At 37.9% G+C, this 22761-nt stretch overlaps 1 protein-coding gene across 1 annotated transcript in view; it reads left to right on the top strand.

Annotated features, from left to right (window-relative positions):
• Positions 1-22761, top strand: part of KCNH5 (potassium voltage-gated channel subfamily H member 5) — a 315710-nt gene that overhangs the window by 72585 nt on the left and 220364 nt on the right. The window contains exon 7 of the mRNA XM_044773706.2: positions 19025-19451. Within this exon, the coding sequence (XP_044629641.1) occupies positions 19025-19451 (427 nt within the window). The remainder of the gene's footprint in view (positions 1-19024; positions 19452-22761) is intronic.

Below are 22761 nucleotides of genomic sequence, written 5' to 3'. Positions count from 1 at the left end.
GGCTATCCAGTTTTCCCAACACCATTTATTGAAGACTCTCCTTTCTCCATTGTATGTTCTTGGCTTCCTTGTCGCAGGTTAGTTGTCCATACATGTGTGGTGTTATTTCTGGGCTCTTGATTCTGTTCCATTGGTCTGTGTATCTGTTTTTGTGCCAGTATCATGTTGTTTTGATTATTATAGGTTTGCAGTATATTTTGAAATCAGGGAGTGTGATACCTCTAGCTTTGTTCTTTTTTCTCAGCATTCCTTTGGCTCTTTGGGGTCTTTTGTTGTTCCACACAAATTTTAGAATCCTTTGTTCAATTTTCATGAAAAATGTCATTGGAACTTTGATGGAGATTGCATTGAATCTGTAGATAGCTTTAGGAAGTATGGACATTTTAACCATAGTAATTCTTCCAATCCATAAGCATGGAATATCTTTCCACTTCTTTGTCTTCTTCGATTTCTGTCAACAATGTTTAATTGTTTTCAGTGTATAGATCTTTCAGCACTTTGGTTACATTTATTTCTAAGTATTTTATTTATTTATTTTTTTAATTTAATTTTTATTGTTAATGATAGGTTACAATCTTGTGAAATTTCAATTGTACATTATTGTTTGTCAGTCGTGTTGTAGGTGCACCCCTTCACCCTTTGTGCCCACCCCCCACCCCACCTTTCCCCTAGTAGCCACTAACCTGTTCTCTTTGTCTGCATTTTTAAATTCTTCATATGAGTGGAGTCATATAGAGACTGTCCTTCTGTATCTGGCTTATTTCACTTAACATAATTCCCTCAAGGTCCATCCATATTGTTGAAAATTGGACTATTTTGTTCTTTTTTATGGCTGAGTAGTATTCCATTGTGTATATATTCTAGGTATTTTATTATTGTTGCAATTGTAAATGGGATTGTATTCTCAATTTCTCTGTCTGCTTTTTCATTGGTGGTGTGTAGGAACACAGCTTATTTTTGTATGCTGATATTGTACCCTTCTATTTTACTGTATTTGTTTATTATTTCTAATTTTTTGGTGGATTCTTTAGGAATTTCTATATAGAAAATCATATCATCTGTAAATAGTGACAGTTTGACTTCTTATTTTCCAATTGTATCCCTTTTATTTCTTTGTGTTGCCTGATTGCTCTGGCTAGGACTTCCAATACTATGCTAAATAAGAGTGGTGAAAATGGGCATCTTTGTCTTATTCTTGCTTTTAAAGCGATAGCCTTCAGTTTTTCACTGTTGATTATGATGTTAGCTGTGGGTTTGTCATATATGGCCTTTATTATGTTGAGGTACTTTCCTTCTGTACCCCTTTTATTCAGAGAGTTTATCATAAATGGATGCTGTATCTTGTCAAATGCTTTCTCTGCATCTATTGAGATGATCATGTTATTTTTTTTTCTTTTTGATGAGGGAGATTGGCCCTGAGCTAACATCTGTGTCAGTCTTCTTCTATTTTATGTGGGATGCTGCCACAGCATGGCTTGAGGAGTGGTGCTAGGTCTGCACCAGGGATCTGAACTTGTGAACCCTGGGCCACCAAACTTAACCACTATGCCTCCAGCCCAGCCCTGAAATAATAAGTATAATAATATGTACTTATTTCTATTTTGTTACTTTTTTCTGGGGGTTTTAGTAGTTCTTCTCTGTTCCTTTCTTCTTCTATTACTCTTTTCCCACGTGATTTGAGGGCTTTCATTAGTATTATGTTAGGATTCCTTTCTCTTCATTTTTTGTGTGTTTATTCTTGGTTTCTGGTTTGTGATTACCATGAGGTTCATATATCATAACCTATGTAAATAGCAATCTATATTAATTTGAGGTGGACCCACTCGCTTTTCTTCAGAGGTCTCACACACCCTGTGTACTCAGGTCCACAAGTTCACTGTGGGCTTGCTGGTGAGGGTGGCCACTTCCTGGGGTGGGTTGCCTACCCTGGCTGAGCTCTACTGAATCAGTGCTCTAGTGAGTGAGTCTATTTACCAATGGACTATGCACTCTTCTTGTGTTTTTGTGTTGGTTTCCAGAACAGGTAAATCTGTGTGTGGGTCTTTACAAACAGGTTTTTCTTTTTCTGAAATTTGATAGTTTTTCTGAGGGTATTCCCTGTTGGTTTTCAAAGCAAGTAAAGCTAGGTATTATGGAATCTCTTCTCAGTTGTGCTAAATCTAAAGGTTGGGATGCTTATTGTGGCATAGATCTCCCACTCATATCACCCTGCTCCTCTGAGAAAACCTTCATACCTTTAAGATTGCTCCTGGCTGTGAAGCACCTTGGCTGGGATGTGGTTTTCTCCTCAGCAGAGGTATATTTCTGCCTCTTCAATCCTGTCAGTGTTGTCCCTTGTTGTGGGGGTTCTTTTTATCAAGTTTCCAGATCTCTCTCAGAGGTAATTGTTCCACAGGTAGTTGTAGATTTGTTGTGTCTGTGGGAGGAGGTGAGTTCAGAGTCCTATGCCATCCTCCCAGAATTTCCCCTGTTATTATTATTATCCTTTTAATGTCTATGGCATCTGTAGTTATGTTCTCTCTTTCCTTTCTCATATTAGTAATTTATGTCCTCTCTTTTTTCCCCTTAGTTAGTGTGGCAAGAAGCTTGTAGATTTTATTGATCTTTTCAAAGAACAACTTTAGGTTTTGTTGGTTTTCTCTATGATTTCCTGTTTTCAATTTTGTTGCTTTTTGCCCTAATTTTTATTATGTCTTTTCTTCTGCTCACTTTAGATTTAATATGCTCTTTTTTCTCAAGTTTTCTAAGGTGGAAGTTTAGATGATTGATTTTAGCTCCTTCTTCTTTTCTAATATAAGCAACCAAAGCTATAAATTTCCCTTTAAGCATTGCTTTCACTGTATCCCACAAGTTTTGATAGGTTGTATTTCCATTTAGTTCAAAAAATTTAAAAATTTTTCTTGAGAGTTCTTCTTTGACCCATGTCCTATTTAGAAGAGTGTTGTTTAATCTCCAAACATTTGGGGATTTTTCAGCTATCTTTCTGTTGTTGATTTCTATTTTAATTCCATCGTGATCTAAAAGCAGACACTGTATAATTTATTTTTTTAAAAATTAAGGTGTGTTTTATGGCCCAGAATGCCATTTGTTTTGGTGAATGTTTCATGTGAGCTTGAGAAGAATGTGTTTTCTGCTGTTATTGTATAAAATAGCCGATAGATATCAATTATACTCAGTTGATTGATGATGCCGTTGAATTCTACTATGTCCTTAATGATTTTTTGGGGTAACCTTGGTTTATAAGATTATATAAATTTCATGTGTACATCATTATATTTTGACTTCTGTATAGACCACATGTGTTCACCACCAAAAGTCTAGTTTCCATCTGTAATCATACAAATGTGCCCCTTTCCCTCTTTTGCCCTCTCTACACTCCATTCCCCTCTAGTAACCACCAATCTGTTCTCATGTCTGTGTGTTTGTTTGTTATTGTTTTTTAAATCTTCCACATGTGAGTGAAATCATATGGTGTTTGTCTTTCTCCATCTGACTTATCTCACTTAGCATAATACCCTCCAGTTCCATCCATGTTGTCACAAATGGTAAGATTTCATGTTTTTTATGGCTGAGAAGTATTTCATTGTAGATACATACCACATCTTTATCTATTCATTTGCTAATGGGCACTTGGTTTGTTTCCAAGTCTTGGGTATGATAAACAATGCTGCAATGAACATAGAGGTACATATATCTTGTTGAATTAGTGTTTTTGTGTTCTTTGGATATCCCAGAAGTGGAATAGCTGGAGCTTACTGATTTTCCGCCCACTAGATCTGACCATTTCTGATAGAGGGTGTTGAAGTCTCCAACTATAATAATGGATTGATCTGTCTCTCCTTGCAGTTCCATTAGTTTTTGCCTCACATATTTGATGTTTTCGTTAGGTGCATACACTTTAAGGATTGTTGTCTTCTTGGAGAATTGACCCTTTTATCATTATGTAATGCTCCTCTTTTTCTCCAACAATTTTCCTTGCTCTGAAGAGCATGAGACTTTTACTGTGATAGCATCTTCTCTTGTCTTTGGGTGGATTCTACCTTCTGTTTGGGACTTAGGTTTCTTAGTAGCCTGCTTTAAAGAACTTTAGCTGTGATTTTAAGTCCTATATACCTCTCAGTTCTTCTCTGCTTAAGAAGGCTCCTTAATAACCCTACAGATTCTAATAACAATTAAAAACCAGTTATATTTTTATTGAGGATTGTGTTAGTGGTTTATCCACAATTGTCTTTCATCTATAAGCTCAGGGGAAAGTTTCTGTATGACCCTGTTTTGCATCCTTTAATTCTACTTCACGTTAAAAATTCAAATTCAACAAAGATCTTTAGAAAACTAAGAGTTAGGCATCGTGCTCATTTAGGGAGGAATCAAAGATAGAATTTATGCTTTCTCAGTGCAGAGATTCTATTTTTCTAACAACCTGAATTTGTAGTGCCTGACACATAATTGCCGTACTATATATATTTGTATTGGACTGAATGAAGCATTAAAGTTTATCATGTTTCCTAGATATACCTGCTTCTTGTTGATAATGGGAAGGATAGGTCCAGAGAGAAATCTTTGTGGCATAATCTTAACTGTGCTCCGAGCTTCTCCTCCTTGCAGACAATAGGGCATTATCTTTTGACCACTGTGCTCACCTCTCCTTCTATGGGTTCCTTTCCCTGAAGATTCTTATTCTGTCATGTAAATAACCTTCCAGGAAGATGGCCTGCCCTGCCAGCTTTCCACATGTATTTAGGAATTACTTTAGGGTTTAGGTCTCCAAGCTTGGACCTCTCACCGGGAGAGCAAAGCATGTGGACAAATGAATACAAAGATGAACAAGCCATAGTCACTGAACTCAAATGTACCTACCTTCTAGTTTGAGAGAGAAACTTGCTCACAAACTATTGAAGGGTGTGAATAAAAGAGGACTCACTGTGAGGGAGGAGTTGGGGAAAGGATTTGGAGGATGAGTAAGAGTTAGCCACAGGTTCCAAATTGGAACATTTGGAACTGTGCTTTTAAATTCTGTTCTAGGTGGGGGTTGGTGGTAGAGGATGTTATTGAGGCTGGGTAATACACAGATTTAAAGATAGATATTATTCTTATATTTGAAAAATTTGGTGACATTCCAGGAATATATTCTTTTGCATGAATTTTCCCAGAGATAAAGCAGTCTGTCTAACTGAGGGAATTAGCTCTGGGAGGATAGAAAGTAATAAGCAATGAAGACAGCAATGAGATTCCTTTATTTGATTTTGTTGCTTACATGAAAAGAATATTTTAACTGTACTGATCTTCATTCATGATGAATGCCTTCTATTGTGAAGCATCAGGGAATGATTCTGGTATATAGGCAAGAAAGGTTGAACTATATCACAATCAATATACCATTTAAAAATTTTTACCTTAACTAACCTTGGATACCTGTATAGAAATTGGTCTTTACTGTTTTCTGCCCATTAATTTACCCTATGCTTAAGAATACATCATTTCTTCACCTTTCATTGAAGGAAGTTCTAAACTTCCATCCCTACTCCATTTGGTCTTTTTATTACTTCATTTTATTCCATGATTTCATCTCTGCTTTCACATAACAAACGCTAACTGACAAAGAACATATTTATCCTTATATTGGAATTTTTCATCCTTAAGAAGTCTGTTTAATAGACATTGTGGGTAAAGGGTTGACAAAACCACTTCTCTTCTGCATGAGAATTTTACCTTTGGTCAACAGTCTTCTTTTGTTCCTGTGGGAACTTATGATGGAAATATATTATCTATGTTTCCAGGCAATATTACTTATATTTGAAAAAGACCTATGACAGCAAATTGCATCTGGACTGGAGAGAACTTTTAATGAACTACTAATAACCTGATTAGGACACCATAGCTTAAGGATTCTCTGAATGATACAGCTCTGAGCATCCCTTGTGGGACTCTAAAAGCTATGCCTGTGTTGTTATTACAGGTATTGGGTTAGGCGGAGCATGAGGCATCAAAAATTGGACCCCCAAATATTGGCAGCATAACCCATTGACAAGACAAAGCTGAGATGGGTTTATTGCTTATCATTATAAGGGAGAACACTATCTTGCAAAACTTTGGTAGTGTCTCAGAACAGAAAAGGAGAAAATTTATTGGAAACTGAAAGTTTGATTTAAGATGGGTCTTTCAAAGCAGGGAGTGGTTAGGAGAATGGGCTTTATTAGGATTTTGAAAGGTTCAAGGATCATGATACAATAGTCCAGGATTGGTGGAAACAGCAAGGTGAGGATTTCTAGGCAAAAGATTCAGAGAATCTTAGGGTGTAAACTGTCTGTTGATGTGTTCCACTGAAGAGTTCATAGGTCTTTGGGAAGTTCCTATGATGAAAAATCAAACCATTTGCCTGGGTAGAAGAATCCTGAAAAAATAAAGTCATGCTAAAGAAAGCAGAGGACTAGCACAAATTCATGTTAACATACACAGCAAGTTATGGTTTCAGTTCTGAGTGTCCCGGCTGAGTGTGGTGGTAGACAATTTCAGTTACTGATAAGCAGTGATTTCTGCCCTATGTCCTTCTGAGTCTACTGAGAACAAGCATGGTTGGTCTGTGGTTGTCTTGTGAGTCTGAATGTTTACTTGATCAGCATTGCAGACACAAATACAGACTTTATGAGCAAGTGCCTGATGTGCATTTTTTCCAGGAGATGCTAGTTTTCACTGTGATGTGTGTTTAGGTAATTGTGTAGGTAGAAATTAGCCATCTTCACTTACATTCACATTTAGACACAGGATTACACTGAATTATGAATGGCCATACTCAAAAGCTTTTGTTTGAGCTTTTGCAGATGTTGCAATTGTTTTGACCACAGTGAGTGAAGAGGCCTAGATGAGAGGAGCTTGTGCAATAATTATTTTATGATAATTACAAATTATTAGGCTAGCAGAATTTTTTACTCAAATATGGTCCTGCTAGAATTTTAGAACAGATTGTATTTCTTATATTCAATATTGAAATCTAACAATTAAGTTCAATAATAGCACATCTATTTAATGACAGTTTCAGCTATATTGGCAAAGAAAGTAATCATATTTAGGAAATACAGTCTCCATGTGCAGAAGCCTGTTGGTGTATATAATAAAGTTCTTATCTCTAGGACTGATCATTTCTGCTGTTTAGTGTGATTAATAAGCCATGTACTTAGAATGACTTTTGAGATGTCGTGGTACATTCAGAAATATTCAGGAATGGCTCTAGAGGGATTTATTTTTCTTTCAAAGTCATCTTTTAAATGTAAAAAAAATGCCTTATGTGATGTCATTCATCTATTCACTCAACAAATATATGTTGAGCTACTTCTTTATCCTAAATATTGAGAATCTAGCAGTGAACAAGCACACACATCCTCCTCCATCTTCATGGAACAGTCAAAGAGAAATTGCATTGGGAAATTGTTAAAAACAACAAGGAAGACTTTGTTCAAAACTACTGCAATAGAGGAGAGAGATTGAACTCAGCTCTGCTGAAACAAAAGGCAGGGAGGTTGGTCAATGCGATTAGGCCATCTGTGTCTGCTAATTGGTGCTTATCGAAGTTAGGCTCCCACCTTCCTCCAGAGACTGGGAGATAGGGATACAGTCTTTCTTCATGATTACATTTCAAAGGAATGACTCCCAAGTCCTTGAGAAAGACATTTCTGGGTTGCAACACTGGCAAGAGTCTGGGAGAAGATTTGTATCTCAAAGGGGCAGGGAAAGAATTTATAATTTAAAGTTTTCTAAAGTAAATGCTCTAAGAAAAGAGAAGTCAGGGGCCTAGAGTCAGGGATAAGCCTGTCTAAAGTGTAATCAAAATAGGTGAACATTAATGCCATCTTGGTCAGAGTTTTTATTTTGGTGGGGAAAAACAGACAATAAACATACATGAAACATTTAAAAAGTCTCTATATAATTTTAGATAGTGATATACTTTACAAATAAAAATAATACAAGGCAGTAGGGTATAGATAATGACTGGGATAGTCAGAAGTTGAGCCATGTAGGAAAGCAAGTAGTGGGCTAAATGTAGCTGTTAGGTTAGGATATTTTTTCAGTTGCAAAGAAAAGGGACTCGACCTCAAGTGATGAGAGATTTAATATAAGGAAGGAGATTTTTGGAACATTGAAAAAGAAGCAATAGGACCTTAGGACCTAATGTATGGTTCTGGACCACAGTAGCTCTGGGAACTTTGGCCCATGGCACAGCCAAGTTGTAATATTAGGGGAGTGAGCCTGGAAGTGAGTGCTGGGCCAAAGGGTAGGGGAGGGAAGGTAAAGCATACAAAAAGGGAGCTACTCTTCCACCAGCTTCTTTACATGTCTCACAGTCTTGCTTTGAGATTGCCTCATCTAATAACTTTTTATTACAGCCTTAACAACCACAATGTCACATATCATCATTAAAATTGTTGGAAAAGGGCCACTTTTAGAAAATGATCTTGGAGAACATGACCGTTCACTCTGCTCTTCTATTTTTCCAGAGTTTGTAGATCTTTACTTGAGTTTCCCACCATTAATGTGATTCACTTAGTCCTATCTATGTGCTTTTCTGTCTTCTCTCTACTAACTAAATTATTATCCTCTCTTCTCTTTTTCTTCATCCCTTGGCTTCCATTCCTGAATCTTCATAACTTTCACTAGCACGTGGTCCATCATGGCCACTTCAACCTTTCTCTGCTTCAGCTCTCCCTGGCTGCTGCACCATTCCCTCAGCATTTCTTGGACCAGTTATTCACACTATAAAACAAAGGTCTTAACCTATTTGAGGCATGGGGATAGTTGAGGAAATCTCTGAAGAAGTGACATTTAAGGCCAGATGATAAGTCAGAATTAACCAGGCAAAAGGAGTGGTTGGTAGGTTAGGGAGAGTGTTTTAAAATTCATGTTTGGGCACCCCCAGGTAAGAAAGAATATGAAATTTTTGAAGAAAGGAAAAAAGTTTTCTATAACTGGAGGACAAAGAGCAGAAGATGGAGATGCACAAAGTGAGACTTAGAGGTAGTAGAAGCAGTTGTGTTAACGAGTTTGGATTATTGTAAGAGCAGCAACAAGTTATTGAAGGATTTAAAGCATCCTCAACCTGCTTTTCTTGTGCTTATAATATTTGAAAAAAGTTGAGGTTTTAGGCAGCATACCACTTCTTTAGGGTGTATTTTATCATGCTTTAGGTTCACTGTGGACCCAACGGATTTTAAAGAGAAGTCTTTTCCATAATAAGAAGCATTTTAAGAGTTAGTACATCATGGATATTGCTGAAAATAGAGGTCTATTCTTTATCTATCTATCTATCTATCTATCTATCTATCTATCTATCTATTTATCTATCATCTCTCTGTGCCGCTCTGTTTTGATAAGAATATAAATAGGCTAAAACAAGTGGTATGTACAAGTTCTTTAAATTCAGATCCTCTGCTGAAGCATGTTAAATAATGCATGGAGTAATTAGGATTATTTCCCCATGGCTCTCTTGGTAGCATGAGTTGGAGAAGTGAGTTCTGAATAAGAAGGAGGCAATAGAATTTGTTATCTGGGTTAGAGGTCCAGATAGCAAATCTAGTTTGCAATTATCTTTCAATCTTTAAATTGTGCTCTACAAAAGGAAATAGAAATGGGCCATGTATTCATTCACGTATAAAATCTATTTAGAATAAGACCCCAATGCTTATGAAACAGAGCTTATTATTGTTTTGTGGTTTCTATCAAGTTGCCTGATATGGTGCTGCCAGGAAGATTAAATAACTATTAATTATTAAAGACAATCAGTGCGGGAGGAGTCAGAAATTATTATGAGAGATTTATATGTTACTTTATTCTTTAATTAATGTATTCATCCTTTCAATAAATATTTGATGCCTTCTATATACCAGGGAGTGCTAGAGAGTGTGGTAGGGATAAAAGGAAGAACAAAACATGATATAAATACACAATCACAAAAACACAAATGTCAGAAAGGGAATGCACGTAGTCCTTTCAGATTGTACAATGAAATGACCTGATCCAGACTGGAGAAGAAAGTTTCTCTGAGGAAGCAATGACTAAGCAGAAATCTGAAGCATGAATGGAGCTAACTAGGCTAAGGACAGGAGCCTGGAACAGTTGTAGAACATTCCATTTAGAAAGAATAACAAGTGCCTAGACCCAGTCTTTGAGGAAGTATGGCATATTCAAAGAATTGAAAGTTGGATAGAGAGCAAACTTAAGAGTGTTGAAGGAGGAAGTTAAAGTGGTAAGCAAGGCCCAGACCATACAAGTCTGTGTAAACCAAAATAGATTTTAGAACAATGGAAAGCTATCATATGATTTTAAGCCAGGAGTGATTTTGAAAAGGTAACTCATATAGTATTCAGAACAGACTGTATACGGTCAAATGAATACCTTGAAGCTTATTAAGAGAAAGATGCTAGTAGCATGTTCTAAGGTGGTGACAGTGGAGACAGAGAGAAGTGGGTAAATTTGAAAGATATGTAGGAGTTAAAAATAACAGGGTTTTAAGATAGATTTGGCATAGGGGATATCAAAGAGAGGGGTGACAAGAATACTTCTTGATTTCTTTTTTGTTTAATCAAGTGGTTAGTGCTTACATTTGCTTAGATATTAGAAGATGCCAGGGGAAAGGTCTAGAATGGGAGGGTTGGGGTGGGTAATAACATTTTTTTTAATGGGGGAGACATGAGATGTTTGAATGCCTATGGGAAGGATGTAGTTGAGCGGGGAGTGGTCGGAGTTTTGAGCAGAGCAGAGAAAGTTTGAAATATAGCGAGTGGATGAATTCGTAAGAAAAATAGTAAAATTGCAAGGTATTAGGGAGATGATTTGAGATTGATGATAATGAATTTATAGTGGAATCAGTCTGACCTATTGTATGGCTTTCTTTAGCAATTTTTAAACACAGGCATGAAGAAAGCTAGTAATTGAGCCCTGATTTAGATTTTGATAGAGGTTACAAGAAGAGAGAGATGCTAAGGAATTCAGTGTGTATAGTACTATTGAAATGATGGCACCACATATGGAAGAAAGTGGAGAATGGAGAGGGTTAATAGGTTAGGGAAAAGTAGATGTGTCAGTGGGTTTGGGGTTCAGTAAGATTGAACTACTATTGCAGTTGGTGTCATTGGACCATTTAGCTCAACAGAGAAGAGGCTATGGTCAAATAGCAGAATGGTTCAATTCAAGACTACAGAGCTGGAAAAAGTTTTAGAATATGACAGATTTCAGCTTCTGACCACGGCAGTGGGTGTCTAATTGGAAAAATTGTTGGAGATGAATTGGTGAAGAAACTGTGAGGTCAGGTTATTGGAAACGTCATCCACATAGATATGGAAGTTACCTAGGGTGATAGCAAGTTTTTAAGTGAGGTTGGATCTAAGAAATATTTAGAAGATATATGAAGTAATAACTTTGAGTTCTCTGTTCTCATGGAACATTCACTGCATGAATCCATACAAAACAAATAGTGACACATTTCTCAATACAAAGGGTAAATAATACCTAACAGTTATATCTAAAACTGTGTTTTACATACCAATATCTTAATTATTTGAGATAATGTCTGGTCAAAATGAGACCTCTGTGTCAAGTAGGTATCTATATTGGCTCCAGTTGTAAGTCATGCAAGTGTGAAATTCTGTACACATAAACATAGAACATATGTGCTTTCCCCACATTTGTGTCAGTTAGCTTTATTTTTTGCATAACAAAATACTACAGAACTTCGTGGATAATAACAACCACTATTTATTTAAGTCATGAGTCTGTGGCTCAATTGGATGGTTCTGCTGAGTTGGGATAAGTTTGACTTATCTCAACTAAGTTCACTTATGTGTCTGTGGTCAGTTGCTGAATTGGCTGTTAGCTGACCGGTCTAGGGTGGCTCAAACGGATGACTCATAGAGCTCCTCCTGTCTCTCATTCTCCAAAAACCTAATAGATATTCTTCACATGGCAACTGACTAGGTTCTAAGACCATGAGTGGAGGCACTAAGCCTCTTGAGGTTTAGGCTTGAAACTGGCACAACATCACTTACTTTACATTCTATTGGCTGAAGCAAGTCATGAGGCGACCCCTGACTTAAGGCATGGGGAGATAGACCCTATCTCTTGGTGGGAGAAGTTGCAAAGTCACATTGCCAAGGGATGTGGATACAGGGAGGGAAATAACCACAGCTATTTTCTTTTTTTCAAATAATCTACCACAACATCCTGCGTGTGAGAATGTCAGATGTAGGTGAAAAACCGCAACTACATATTACAAGATGGTATTCCTGCTCTATCACCCTCACTTAATTGTCATGTGTCCTTGAACAAGAAAGTTCTTTGATCATCCTTTTTCCGTTTATAAAGCAAGGAGGGAATAACAGGGGAGAGTATTAGCTGAGCTATTTGCCTACTATCATATGCTCAAGTAAGAGAATTGATTTATATTTTAAATGGCTTTATCATCAAAAGATATTATTTTTATGCTGATAACATCCTGCATCTCTTTAATGTGAGAATCTACAAAAAAATCTTGAAGAGTTAATGACACAGAGATGTCTCCTGGATATTGTTCCTTATGCTACTATGGCCTGAGGGGCTTGTCAAGTAAGGAAATTAGCTAGAAAGTTGGAAGGCTGATGACTGAAAGTTCTCCATTAACCCTGCTGTGTTCTATTATGCATTTGATGTGTTTGATATTCTTTTCCACCAGCAGGACCCCGGGGATTTGTGTGCTAATAGCTCAGAGGTTGAGATCGAGGCAGAAATCCTCTGGTGTGCAGAGGTGGGCACAGAAGGACTGGAAAGTGTGGAGTGACGTGAAGCAGAAAATGAATGAGCAGATAAAACTGGTGGAAAGTACAGAATCAGGAAGTTGCTATAAAAAAGGGTAATACAGAAGGAGGGCGTCTTTTGATAAAAGTGTAGTATTACCATATGAGTGAAAATAAAACTACCAACAAGGGATAAAATACAAATGTGGCCCAATCTGAAGGTTATGAGAATGAGTCATAAAATAAGGAAAGTCCCTTATTTACTAGATACAATATTGAATATGACTTCTGCTCCTCAAAAAGTTGTATGATGAAGAAATTATTAATTTGAATTATGTACTGTGGTGAAATGTTAACCGAACAACACAGCAGTGACTATTGGGTTTTCTATAACATTTTTTTTTGATGTTTAAGTATAACATACTTAAAGAAAATTACACCAATCTGAAGTGTGGAGCTCAAAGAATTATCATAAAGTGAACATACCTAGTACTTACTAGCTATATTAAGACACAGAATGTTACCAGAACCCCCAAATCCCCCCCATAGTCATGACCCTTGCCCCCAAAAAGGGAGCCACTATCTTGAGTTTTAATTCCATAGAGGAGTTCCATGTGTTCTTAAACTTTTTATAAATGAAATCATACGTTATATACTTTTTTGTATCTGGTCTCTTTTGCTCAATATGATGCTTTTTAGATTCATTCTTGTTATTGCATATAGTTCTAGTCCATTCATGTTTATTTTTGGATAGTATTCCCTTGAGTGAATGTGTGATAATTTATTTATCCATTATACTGGGATGGACATTTGGATTCTTTCAAGACTTAAGTATTTCATCACTTTTTTTTAAAAGATTTTATTTTTCTCCTTTTTCTCCCCAAAGCCCCCCAGTACATAGTTGTATATTCTTCGTTGTGGGTCCTTCTAGTTGTGGCACGTGGGACGCTGCCTCAGCGTGGTTTGATGAGCAGTGCCACGTCCGCGCCCAGGATTCGAACCAACGAAACACTGGGCCACCTGCAGCGGAGTGCACGAACTTAACCACTCGGCCACAGGGCCAGCCCCTCATCACATTTTAAAACCAAGTCGTTTCACTTTGAGTTTTGATTATAATGATCGTGTTAAATTCTCTTTGATATAAAATGATGGAGAATGAGATAGTTAAAAAGAGCTTTCCAAATAAAGCAAATTTATTTGTGTATTATTCAGTCTGAATAACAGTTTCTGATTTTATATGTAGATGAATGGAACACTGTGGACAAATTCAAAGGTGAAACTTTGAGGTTATGTTTGGGAACAAAGAGCAGTTTGGCTTGACCGGAGCACTATTGCTGTGCAAAGGCATAGTGGGAAATGACTTTGCAGTGTAGACAGAGATGGGATTGTGGACCTTGTCCTGCAGAGGACTTTGTGTTTGATCTAATGTCTATGATGAGCTGCTAGAAGTTATGTTTGGTGCTGTCTTTTGGGAAGATTAATGTTACAGTGGTTATTGGGATATGGACGGGAAGACTGCACACAGCTGATTGTTATGGGAAACGCACTAAGAATCTGAGGGACTCAGTCTGAGTGATGCTTCCATTCCTTCCTAGCTGTGTGACTTTGGAAAAGTCATTTAACCTATGTGGACTTCAATGTGCACATATGAACAATGGGGATAGGAATCCTGCTATTCTGTGAGTGAAATGAGGCGGTCTGTGTTAGAGAATTGCAGACTATATAGAGTTCTAGTGTATCCGCAGACCCCTTTTGTGGGCCACTGCTATGCCTGGGTGGGGATAAGAGTGTGACCAGGTATTTAATCTCCTTTATTCAGTCATGTAGAGAATGCCCATGTTTAAGCCACTATTGCAGGTACTAATGTGCTTAATTAAATTACACATTATGCTCTAGCTATAGCGGATTTCAGAGTGAGGTCAGATAGGGAAATGGTTAGGGGCAAGGGGTCTGGAGCTAGACTGCCTGTATTTGAATCTTGGCTCCTGTTCTTACTAGCTGCCTGAACATAGTCAAATTACTTAACCTGTCCAGGTTATGTTTTAATAATGATGCCAACTACATAGGATTGATTTGAAGATTAAATTACTTAATACACGTAAAGCACTCAGAACAGTACCTGGCATGTTGTAAGTGCTCGATACTGTTAATACCTTGTCTCTCTTTTCCAAGCAGCGATGAATGATCTTGCTTTCTGGTTGGTTTACTGAGCAGAAGTATATGGCACAGGCTAGTTGAAATCTTTGTGGTGTCCTTCTATCCCTGGTGCTCTAACTCTGATGCAGGTCATCTGTACTAGGATTATGCAGAATAAGCTCAACCCTCATCAATGCCTTGTGTATTTGAACCCAGTTATAATGCCCTGCCCCAGTCTCCTCTTTTCTATTTCCTTCCACATTTCCAAATAGGATGTAATTTTGAGTTCTTTTTTTGACAGTCTTCTTCTGGATATATTCCATGTATTTCCTACAGGTGTGGCCTGGTCAGTGGAGAAATTAAGATGAATTTCTCTTTCATACTGGATGCCACACCTTTATTAATGCAATCTGAAGTACATTGACTATTTTCTGAATTATGCTGTTAAATGATGTTTACATTGTTATTGACTAAAATCCCCCAAATTAATTCCACCCACATTTGCTGGTATTGAAAAACTTTTTGGTTCAACTTTTTTTTTTTTTTGGTCAGGAAAATTGGCCCTGAGCTAACTTCTGTTGCCAATCTTCCTCTTTTTGCTTGAGGAAGATTGTTGCTGAGGTAACATCTGTGCCAATCTTCCTCTGTTTTATGCGGGAGACCACCACAGCATGGCTTGACGAGCAGTGCTAGGTTGGTGCTGGGGACCCAAACCTGCGAACCCTGGGCTGCTGAACCAGAGTGCATGAACTTAACCACCACATCACCAGGCTGGCCCTGAGTTCAACTTTTTATTGAATGTATTGACTGCTTAACATGTTACCATATGCCAAGCTTCATAACTGACACTAGATATCCTCCTCAAGGGGTTTAGAGTTTCCTGAGATGTCATGCATGCAATCAGAGACATGTAATAAAGTGTTATTGTGATAATTGTTGTAATAGAGATGTGCAAATAGTATATGATAGCACAAAGGAAAGATAACTCACAGTGGGGCAGAGGGTGAGGATATGACAATAAAGATGATGGGGGAGGATGAAGAGGTCAGGGAAAAGCATATAGAGGAGAGAGTGTTTGTCGTAAACTATAAGTAAGACCCTAGCCACCGAGAGAGTGGGAAGAATGAACCCTTTAAGAAGAGGGAACAATTTGTAATGTGGCATGCAACAGCATGGATGCTCTGAGTATGGCAGGGGCATAAAGAGCAATAGGAATTGGTGGGAGAGATGCTGAAGAGGTAGGCAGGTGTACCAGGTCATGAAGGGCTTTGCATTTTACAGGAGGGAGTTAATACATAATCCTGCAGGTACTGAGCCAGCATTAGAGATTTGAGATCAGAGAGAGACATAGTTAGATAGATGTGATTTTAAAAACACCAGGCTGGTAGCCTGTATAGTGTGATCTGTGAGTTAAAGGGAGTGAAAATAGAGGCTGAGTGGCCAATGGAGAGGCTATTCATGTCAAATGAGTGAGAAAAAACCTGAAGTCATGACCAAGACATGGCCTTGGGAATGGGGAAGAAGGGAAATCTTTGAGAGCTTTAAGTAGACATATTTTGAGCACTTGCTTGGGCACTTCGAATGGTGGGAGCCTCAGGACTTGATAACTGGCTGCATGTGGCAGGAAAGGGAGCAGCTGAGGCTCAGCCCCAGGTCTGAGGGGCTGGGTAGATAATGACATTAGTTCACTAGAGTAGGAAGTGGAGAACTGATTCAGGAGAAGAGAAGGATTCCCTTTGGGGCCTATTACCTTTTGAACATCTATGAGACATATAAATGGAAATGTATAGTGGTCATTTGGCTTTTGTATCAGGAACTCAGGGGACAATTTTGTGCTAAGAAGTGGACCAGTGAATCGTTCATATATAGAAGTTGGTTAAAACATGAATATGTGGTCAATCAACCAGAAGAGGGCTGAAGGTAATTATGATGAGAATCCTAACACATCAGAGAAGCGTGAAGAGGGGTAGGCCTAGAAAATGATTTTGAAAGAGCTGTCAGTTGGGGAGTTGGCTAAAACCCAGGAGAAAGTGTTGTCATAGACCCTGTGCCAGAGAGAGTTTATAATGCTTACAAAATATTTTGTAGTATTTAAGTAGTGTTGGGCATTGCTATAGAAAACGGTGCTTCTTGATTAAGTGGAGTCCAGAGCAGGTGCCCCTCAGGGTGGGCTACCTCTTTCTAGAAAGATCTGCCTACCTCAGAGATCAAGGGAGCATATCCTCCCACCATTTGGGCCTAATTCTAGTAGACGCTCACTCTTCACATTCTGATTGAGGATTGTGACTTTTTCAGTTTGAATGGGGATAAAAATTTCCTCTCTCTTTTTCCTTATTTTTGTTTTTAGAGAAAAGAATTCAGGTGGAAAAGACTTTTCTCTGCAGTATTTAAACAGAAGTACCACAGTTCCTATAAAGATTTGGACTGACTGGAGAACATCTATGGCAACACTGTTTTTATTTTTAAATTGCACCCTGTTTGAGTTTGTCATGCGTTTTGACTGCGGGTTTCTTCAGAGCAGAAGCAGGACATATTTGTCTTAATGTCCCCAGGGCCCAGCTCAGAGCCTGCCCTGTAGAAAGGCTCAATAAATACTTATTTTTGTCTCTCTCGTTCATGATCACGTAGTTCCATTTTTGAGAGCTTCCGAGCTTTCTGGAATCTTCTTACCTCTAACATCTCATGTCATTGAATTATGCCATTTCATCGTCTGAGTTTTATTAATGCTACTCTTCGGAAATACCTAAAGTTAAATATCCTTTTTCCCCCAGAGTGTTCAAGTGAAGTGAGAATTTATTTTAAGACTTCATATATGCCACAGCATTGAGAGTAGGAATTAAAATAGAGCCAGGCCTGAGGATGTCAAGGTTGAGACAGAAGATTGTCAGGCTGCTCCTGCTACTTTTACTTCCACAAAGTTTGCTGTTTCTACTTCTCTTTGTTCTCTCTCTTTCTCTTTCAAATTTTTATTTGGCAAAATTTCAAACATATATTACTCTACAGAGTATAGAATAACCAAATGCATTCTTAACCTTTTTCACCTTAACTGTCAACTACTTTATGATGCCATAATTAGAGTCTTCTTAATGTCACATCTGTCCCACTATACCAATAAATTCCTCCATGTTGGTCAGAATTAAGCTCAGACTAATTTACATTAGATTCCTTGTCTCCCCTCTGGGAGACAGAATTAGCAGTAAGGGTGTCAAGGACTCTAGGTGACTTAGAGAGATGATCAGATGAGAGGCTTCCAGGAGCACTGCTCTATCTTCCCTCCCCACATCAGGAATCAGGGATGCCTTTATCTTGTCTCCCCAAGTGGCTTATTATATGCTTCCAAAAAAGCAACTGTGGAATCTTTGTTGACTGAGTAAAATCTGTGCTATATTTCTATTTGGATAATACTGTATTTGGTATTTTAAGCTTCTCAACAAAACATGAATTTTCTTGCTGCTGCTCCCTCATGGCATCCTTTTCTATGACTATTGCCTAGAGGATGATAGGATTTTGTAGGTTATGCACTCATTCTAGGTTCAGTTTTTTTCACTTTTTCAGAGCTCTACAAATTTAGTGCTTATCATGACTAGGGCAGGAGGTAACGAAACCAGCAATGACATTTGCTCAGAAGTATTTCCCGTGTCCTCGCCAGTAAGATTGGGATTCTTTTTCAGAAGTTTTGCTGTTCATAGCTATTATAAAGTAAGAAATAAATTTAAATCTTTTGGAGTAGAGAAAAGTTTTGTAGGAAGAAGAAATAAAAGGTCTGAATTCATCACCCTATTTCTGTACTCTGTATATGTTGCATTTGAGCAATTTTCTCCTTTGGTTTTACTCTGTGATGTTTATACTACCCTGAGGAAAATAAATTAGGTCTTCCTTAGCTAATGAAAAGTTGTTTTATCTAATAATTCAAAAATATCTTATTTCTGAGTGGGAAGGAATCTGCGTTTTCTTTTTAAAAAAGTTTCTTTATCATTTCAGCTTTTTTTGTTGACAAAGTCAGAGCTATATTATGTGTATGTTCTTAGTATATAAATGGTCATCAAGTTCATGAAGGTGAGCCATTGTGTTGTCTCCTGAGCCTTTTCTTTTCAGGAAGTGTCATGTCATGTCATTTCTTGTCTTTTATTCAGGGAATCAGCAGTCTCTTCAGTTCTTTAAAAGTGGTGCGTCTCTTGCGACTGGGCCGTGTTGCTAGGAAATTGGACCATTACCTAGAGTATGGAGCAGCAGTCCTCGTGCTTCTGGTGTGTGTGTTTGGACTAGTTGCCCATTGGCTGGCCTGCATATGGTACAGCATTGGGGACTACGAGGTCATCGATGAAGTCACGAACACCATCCAAATAGACAGTTGGCTCTACCAGCTGGCCTTGAGCATTGGGACACCGTATCGCTACAATACCAGTGCAGGGATATGGGAAGGAGGACCTAGCAAGGATTCGCTGTATGTGTCCTCTCTCTACTTTACCATGACAAGCCTTACAACCATAGGATTTGGAAATATAGCTCCTACCACAGATGTGGAGAAGATGTTTTCGGTGGCCATGATGATGGTTGGCTGTAAGTATCTTTTTTTTCTTTTTCTTTTTAAAAAATTAATGTTGTGGCAATTTTCCAGGCTCCAATCTCTGTCAGGATTAAGATGAAACTACTTTGTCTTCTGAAAGGTGTTTATAATCCATATCATGTGCATTGGTTTAATTTTTATTCAGCCTTAGAAAATAAAAATGCAAAATAATGTGTTTTACTTTTTGTATTAACACATGTAATGTGTTAACACTTGAAAAACAATGTGGATAGAATGTTATGAAAATCAGAATGGGAACTCTGTGATTTACTTTTCTTCATAGCATTGTACCTGGCAGAGCTCTTTCCAAGGAAGACCAGAATCTAGACAGGCAGCATCTGGTACATTCCACAGATTTTGTTGGCAATGAATTTAATTCTGCAAAAGAAGACAGGATCTGATGTGAGATACACAGTTCATAAAATGTTGTAGTTAATAATTGAATTCCTGAATTAAAGTCGACCTCAGGATACAGTTAAATGTAGATTTTTACAATTAATACTAGTAAAAAATGTTTGTAAATCTAGTCTCCATTACAAACACTCTAGGTTGAATATATCCCGGTTTGAGAAAATGAAAAGATTAGTAAATATAAGCTCAGTCAGCAATGACAAGAGTGTGTAAGATTTAGCATGCATACCTGAGTACTAAATGTCTTGATGGCGTTCTTGGGAGTAGAATGCGCTCTAAAGGAGTGAAAGACTGTGTATTCTACACTCAACCTGAGCCTGGATGATGTCAGAAAACCAGAGCATTAAAGAAATACAGACTAAAGAAGCTGTTTTAAAAGAAGATTTTAAGGGAGAATTCGCCACTACTCATATCTTCAAGTTGAATTAGATGATTTATCCAAGCCTAGTTCTGATACATGAAGTAACCTTAAGACAATGGAAATATGTTTAGTGTATTAGCACCTGTTAAGCCTTTGGGTCATGGTTATTGGTATTTGGCCTAAGGCAAATACCCTTTTGAGATTCCACATTGCAGAGGTCTACATTTTGACTCTGATGGGAAAGATGTGAAAGTTCAGAAGTGTTGGCTGGCCCAGGAAGAGTCAAGATCTTGGGTTTAAGCAAGGTAGTTTTCAGAGTTCAGAATGTCTAAAAGATATTGAAGCACCAATGTTAGTGGTTGTTTAGCTTCCATCCCTCTATACGCCTGTGAACAGGAATGGAAACAAGAACACACAGGTTCTATTTGCTGGTTAGAGGTAACAGACGGAGAGTGAGAATTCCAAGTGCCGTTTGCTCCAGAGGCTTTTAGGAGGAAAATGTTCTTTCATACAAAGAGATCCTGATGATTAAACTGTTGACTATACACCAAAAGTGGTAAGATATATTGGCAAAAATTGCTTTATGAATTCAGAAGAGAACATTTTGTCAGATGTATTTATTACTATACTACTTTTAATATTATATAATGCATTTTGCTTTACACTTGAGCATAGTTAGATTTAAAAAATTTTATTTTGAAGTAATCATAGATTCACCAGAAGTTGCAGAGATAGTCTGGAAAAGGCCTTGTGCCCTTCACCTAGTTTTCTCCAATAGTTGCATCTTATATAACCCTCGTACAAGATCAATATTGGCGTTGGTACAACGCGTGTGTATAGTTCTGTGTTGTTTTATCACATGTGTAGACTCCTGTAACTACCACTGAAATCTGGATATGGAAATGTTCCGTCACCACGAAAATCTCCCTCATGTTACGCTTTTATAGTGAAACCCACTTTTTCCTTCCAGCATCCGTAACCCCTGGCAAGTACTGATCTGTTCTTCATCCATATGATCTTGTGATTTTGAGAATGTTATATAAATGGAATCATACAAAATGTGACCTTTTGAAATTGGCTTTTTCCACTCAACATAATCCCCTTGAGCTCCATCTAAGTTGTTGAGTATATCAACAGCTTGTTCCTCTTTACAGCTGAGTAGTATTTCATGGTTTGGCTATACCACTGTCTAACCATTCATCTATTGAAGGAAATTTTGATTGTTTCCAGCTTTGGGCTATTACAAATAAAGCTGTCATGAACATTTCTGTACAGTTTTGTGTTTGGACATAAGTTCTCAGTTCTCTGGGATAAGTAGTCAGGAATGTGGTTGCTGGGACAAATGGTAAGTGCATGTTTAGTTTTTTAAAGAAATTGCCAAACTCTTTTGCAGGGTGAACGTATTAGTATAGTTAGATTTTTCAACAAGAGAGTAATAGGAAATAAAATCTATGTAGAGCTGAAGGACATCATTATTTATTTTCTTTCTCAAACTCGGGAATAACCCTAGATTCTTGCATTTCTCATCTATTCCATCTATTCATAGCATGTCTTGTTGACTTTACCTTCAAAATACATTTCATTATTTTTTTCCACTTCTGTAGTTTACCACCCACGACCAAGTCACCACCATCACTGGCCTGGATGTTTACAGTAATCTCCTTTATGTTCCTTCTGGTTTTACCCTTGCCCCACAATCTCTACCCAGAAGCTAGAGTGGCCCTTTTATAGTAAATAAGATCACACCATTCATTCCCCTGCTCAAAGCCTTCTAATATTTTCCATTGCACATAAGATAAAATCCAGACTCCCTACCCTTCTATCAAAGCCTTAAGGGCCTGGCCCTTGTCTGCCTTGGGCACTTCACTTTCTACCATTCTTGCGCTTGCTTCTTCCACTCCATCCACGCCAGCCTGTGCACAGCAAGCTCGGTCCTGTCTCGGGGTCTTTGTACTTGCTTTCCCCACTGCTTATGACAATCTTTCCCTGACTTAAGCCCTGGATTCATGCAGGTATTCACCCAAATCACTCTTCAGAAATTCCTCCCAAAGCTACCTTACTATAAAAAACACCTCAATGACAGTGACCCCTATTCCCTGCCATGTAACTTTTTTCTTCATTATACCTCCCCAGACCTTAAACCATGTTTGCCTTGTTTTTCTCTTCCTTCAGAATGTAAACCCTCTGAGGGGGGCCTTTGTTTGCCTTTTTTTGCTTCTGTATACTCAACTTCTAAACAATTTTTAATGCCATACTCAATCTCGATTTGTTGCATGAATGAAGTTGTCCTTAATGGTTGTAATGAGGATCTCCTGTCCTTGAGTCCACTCCAGTTAGGTCTCTGAAGAAGATACAATCATGCTCTTTGAATTTTGGCCCTCATTCCTTTGTCAAAGCTCTGGTAAACTCACCTATCCTGTCTGCCTTTGGGAGAGTAGTAGCTCCTTTCATTGTATTGCCCCAACCCTAAGTTTCTTACTAGGCTGATGGTAAGTTCTAAGACGCTAGTCATTGGAAGCACCAACAACTCA

Source organism: Equus asinus, chromosome 7 (genome assembly GCF_041296235.1).
Source record: "Equus asinus isolate D_3611 breed Donkey chromosome 7, EquAss-T2T_v2, whole genome shotgun sequence".
Lineage (NCBI taxonomy): Eukaryota > Metazoa > Chordata > Mammalia > Perissodactyla > Equidae > Equus > Equus asinus.
The sequence above is the reverse complement of the archived record's forward strand: the minus strand, read 5'-3'. Positions and strand labels throughout refer to the sequence as shown.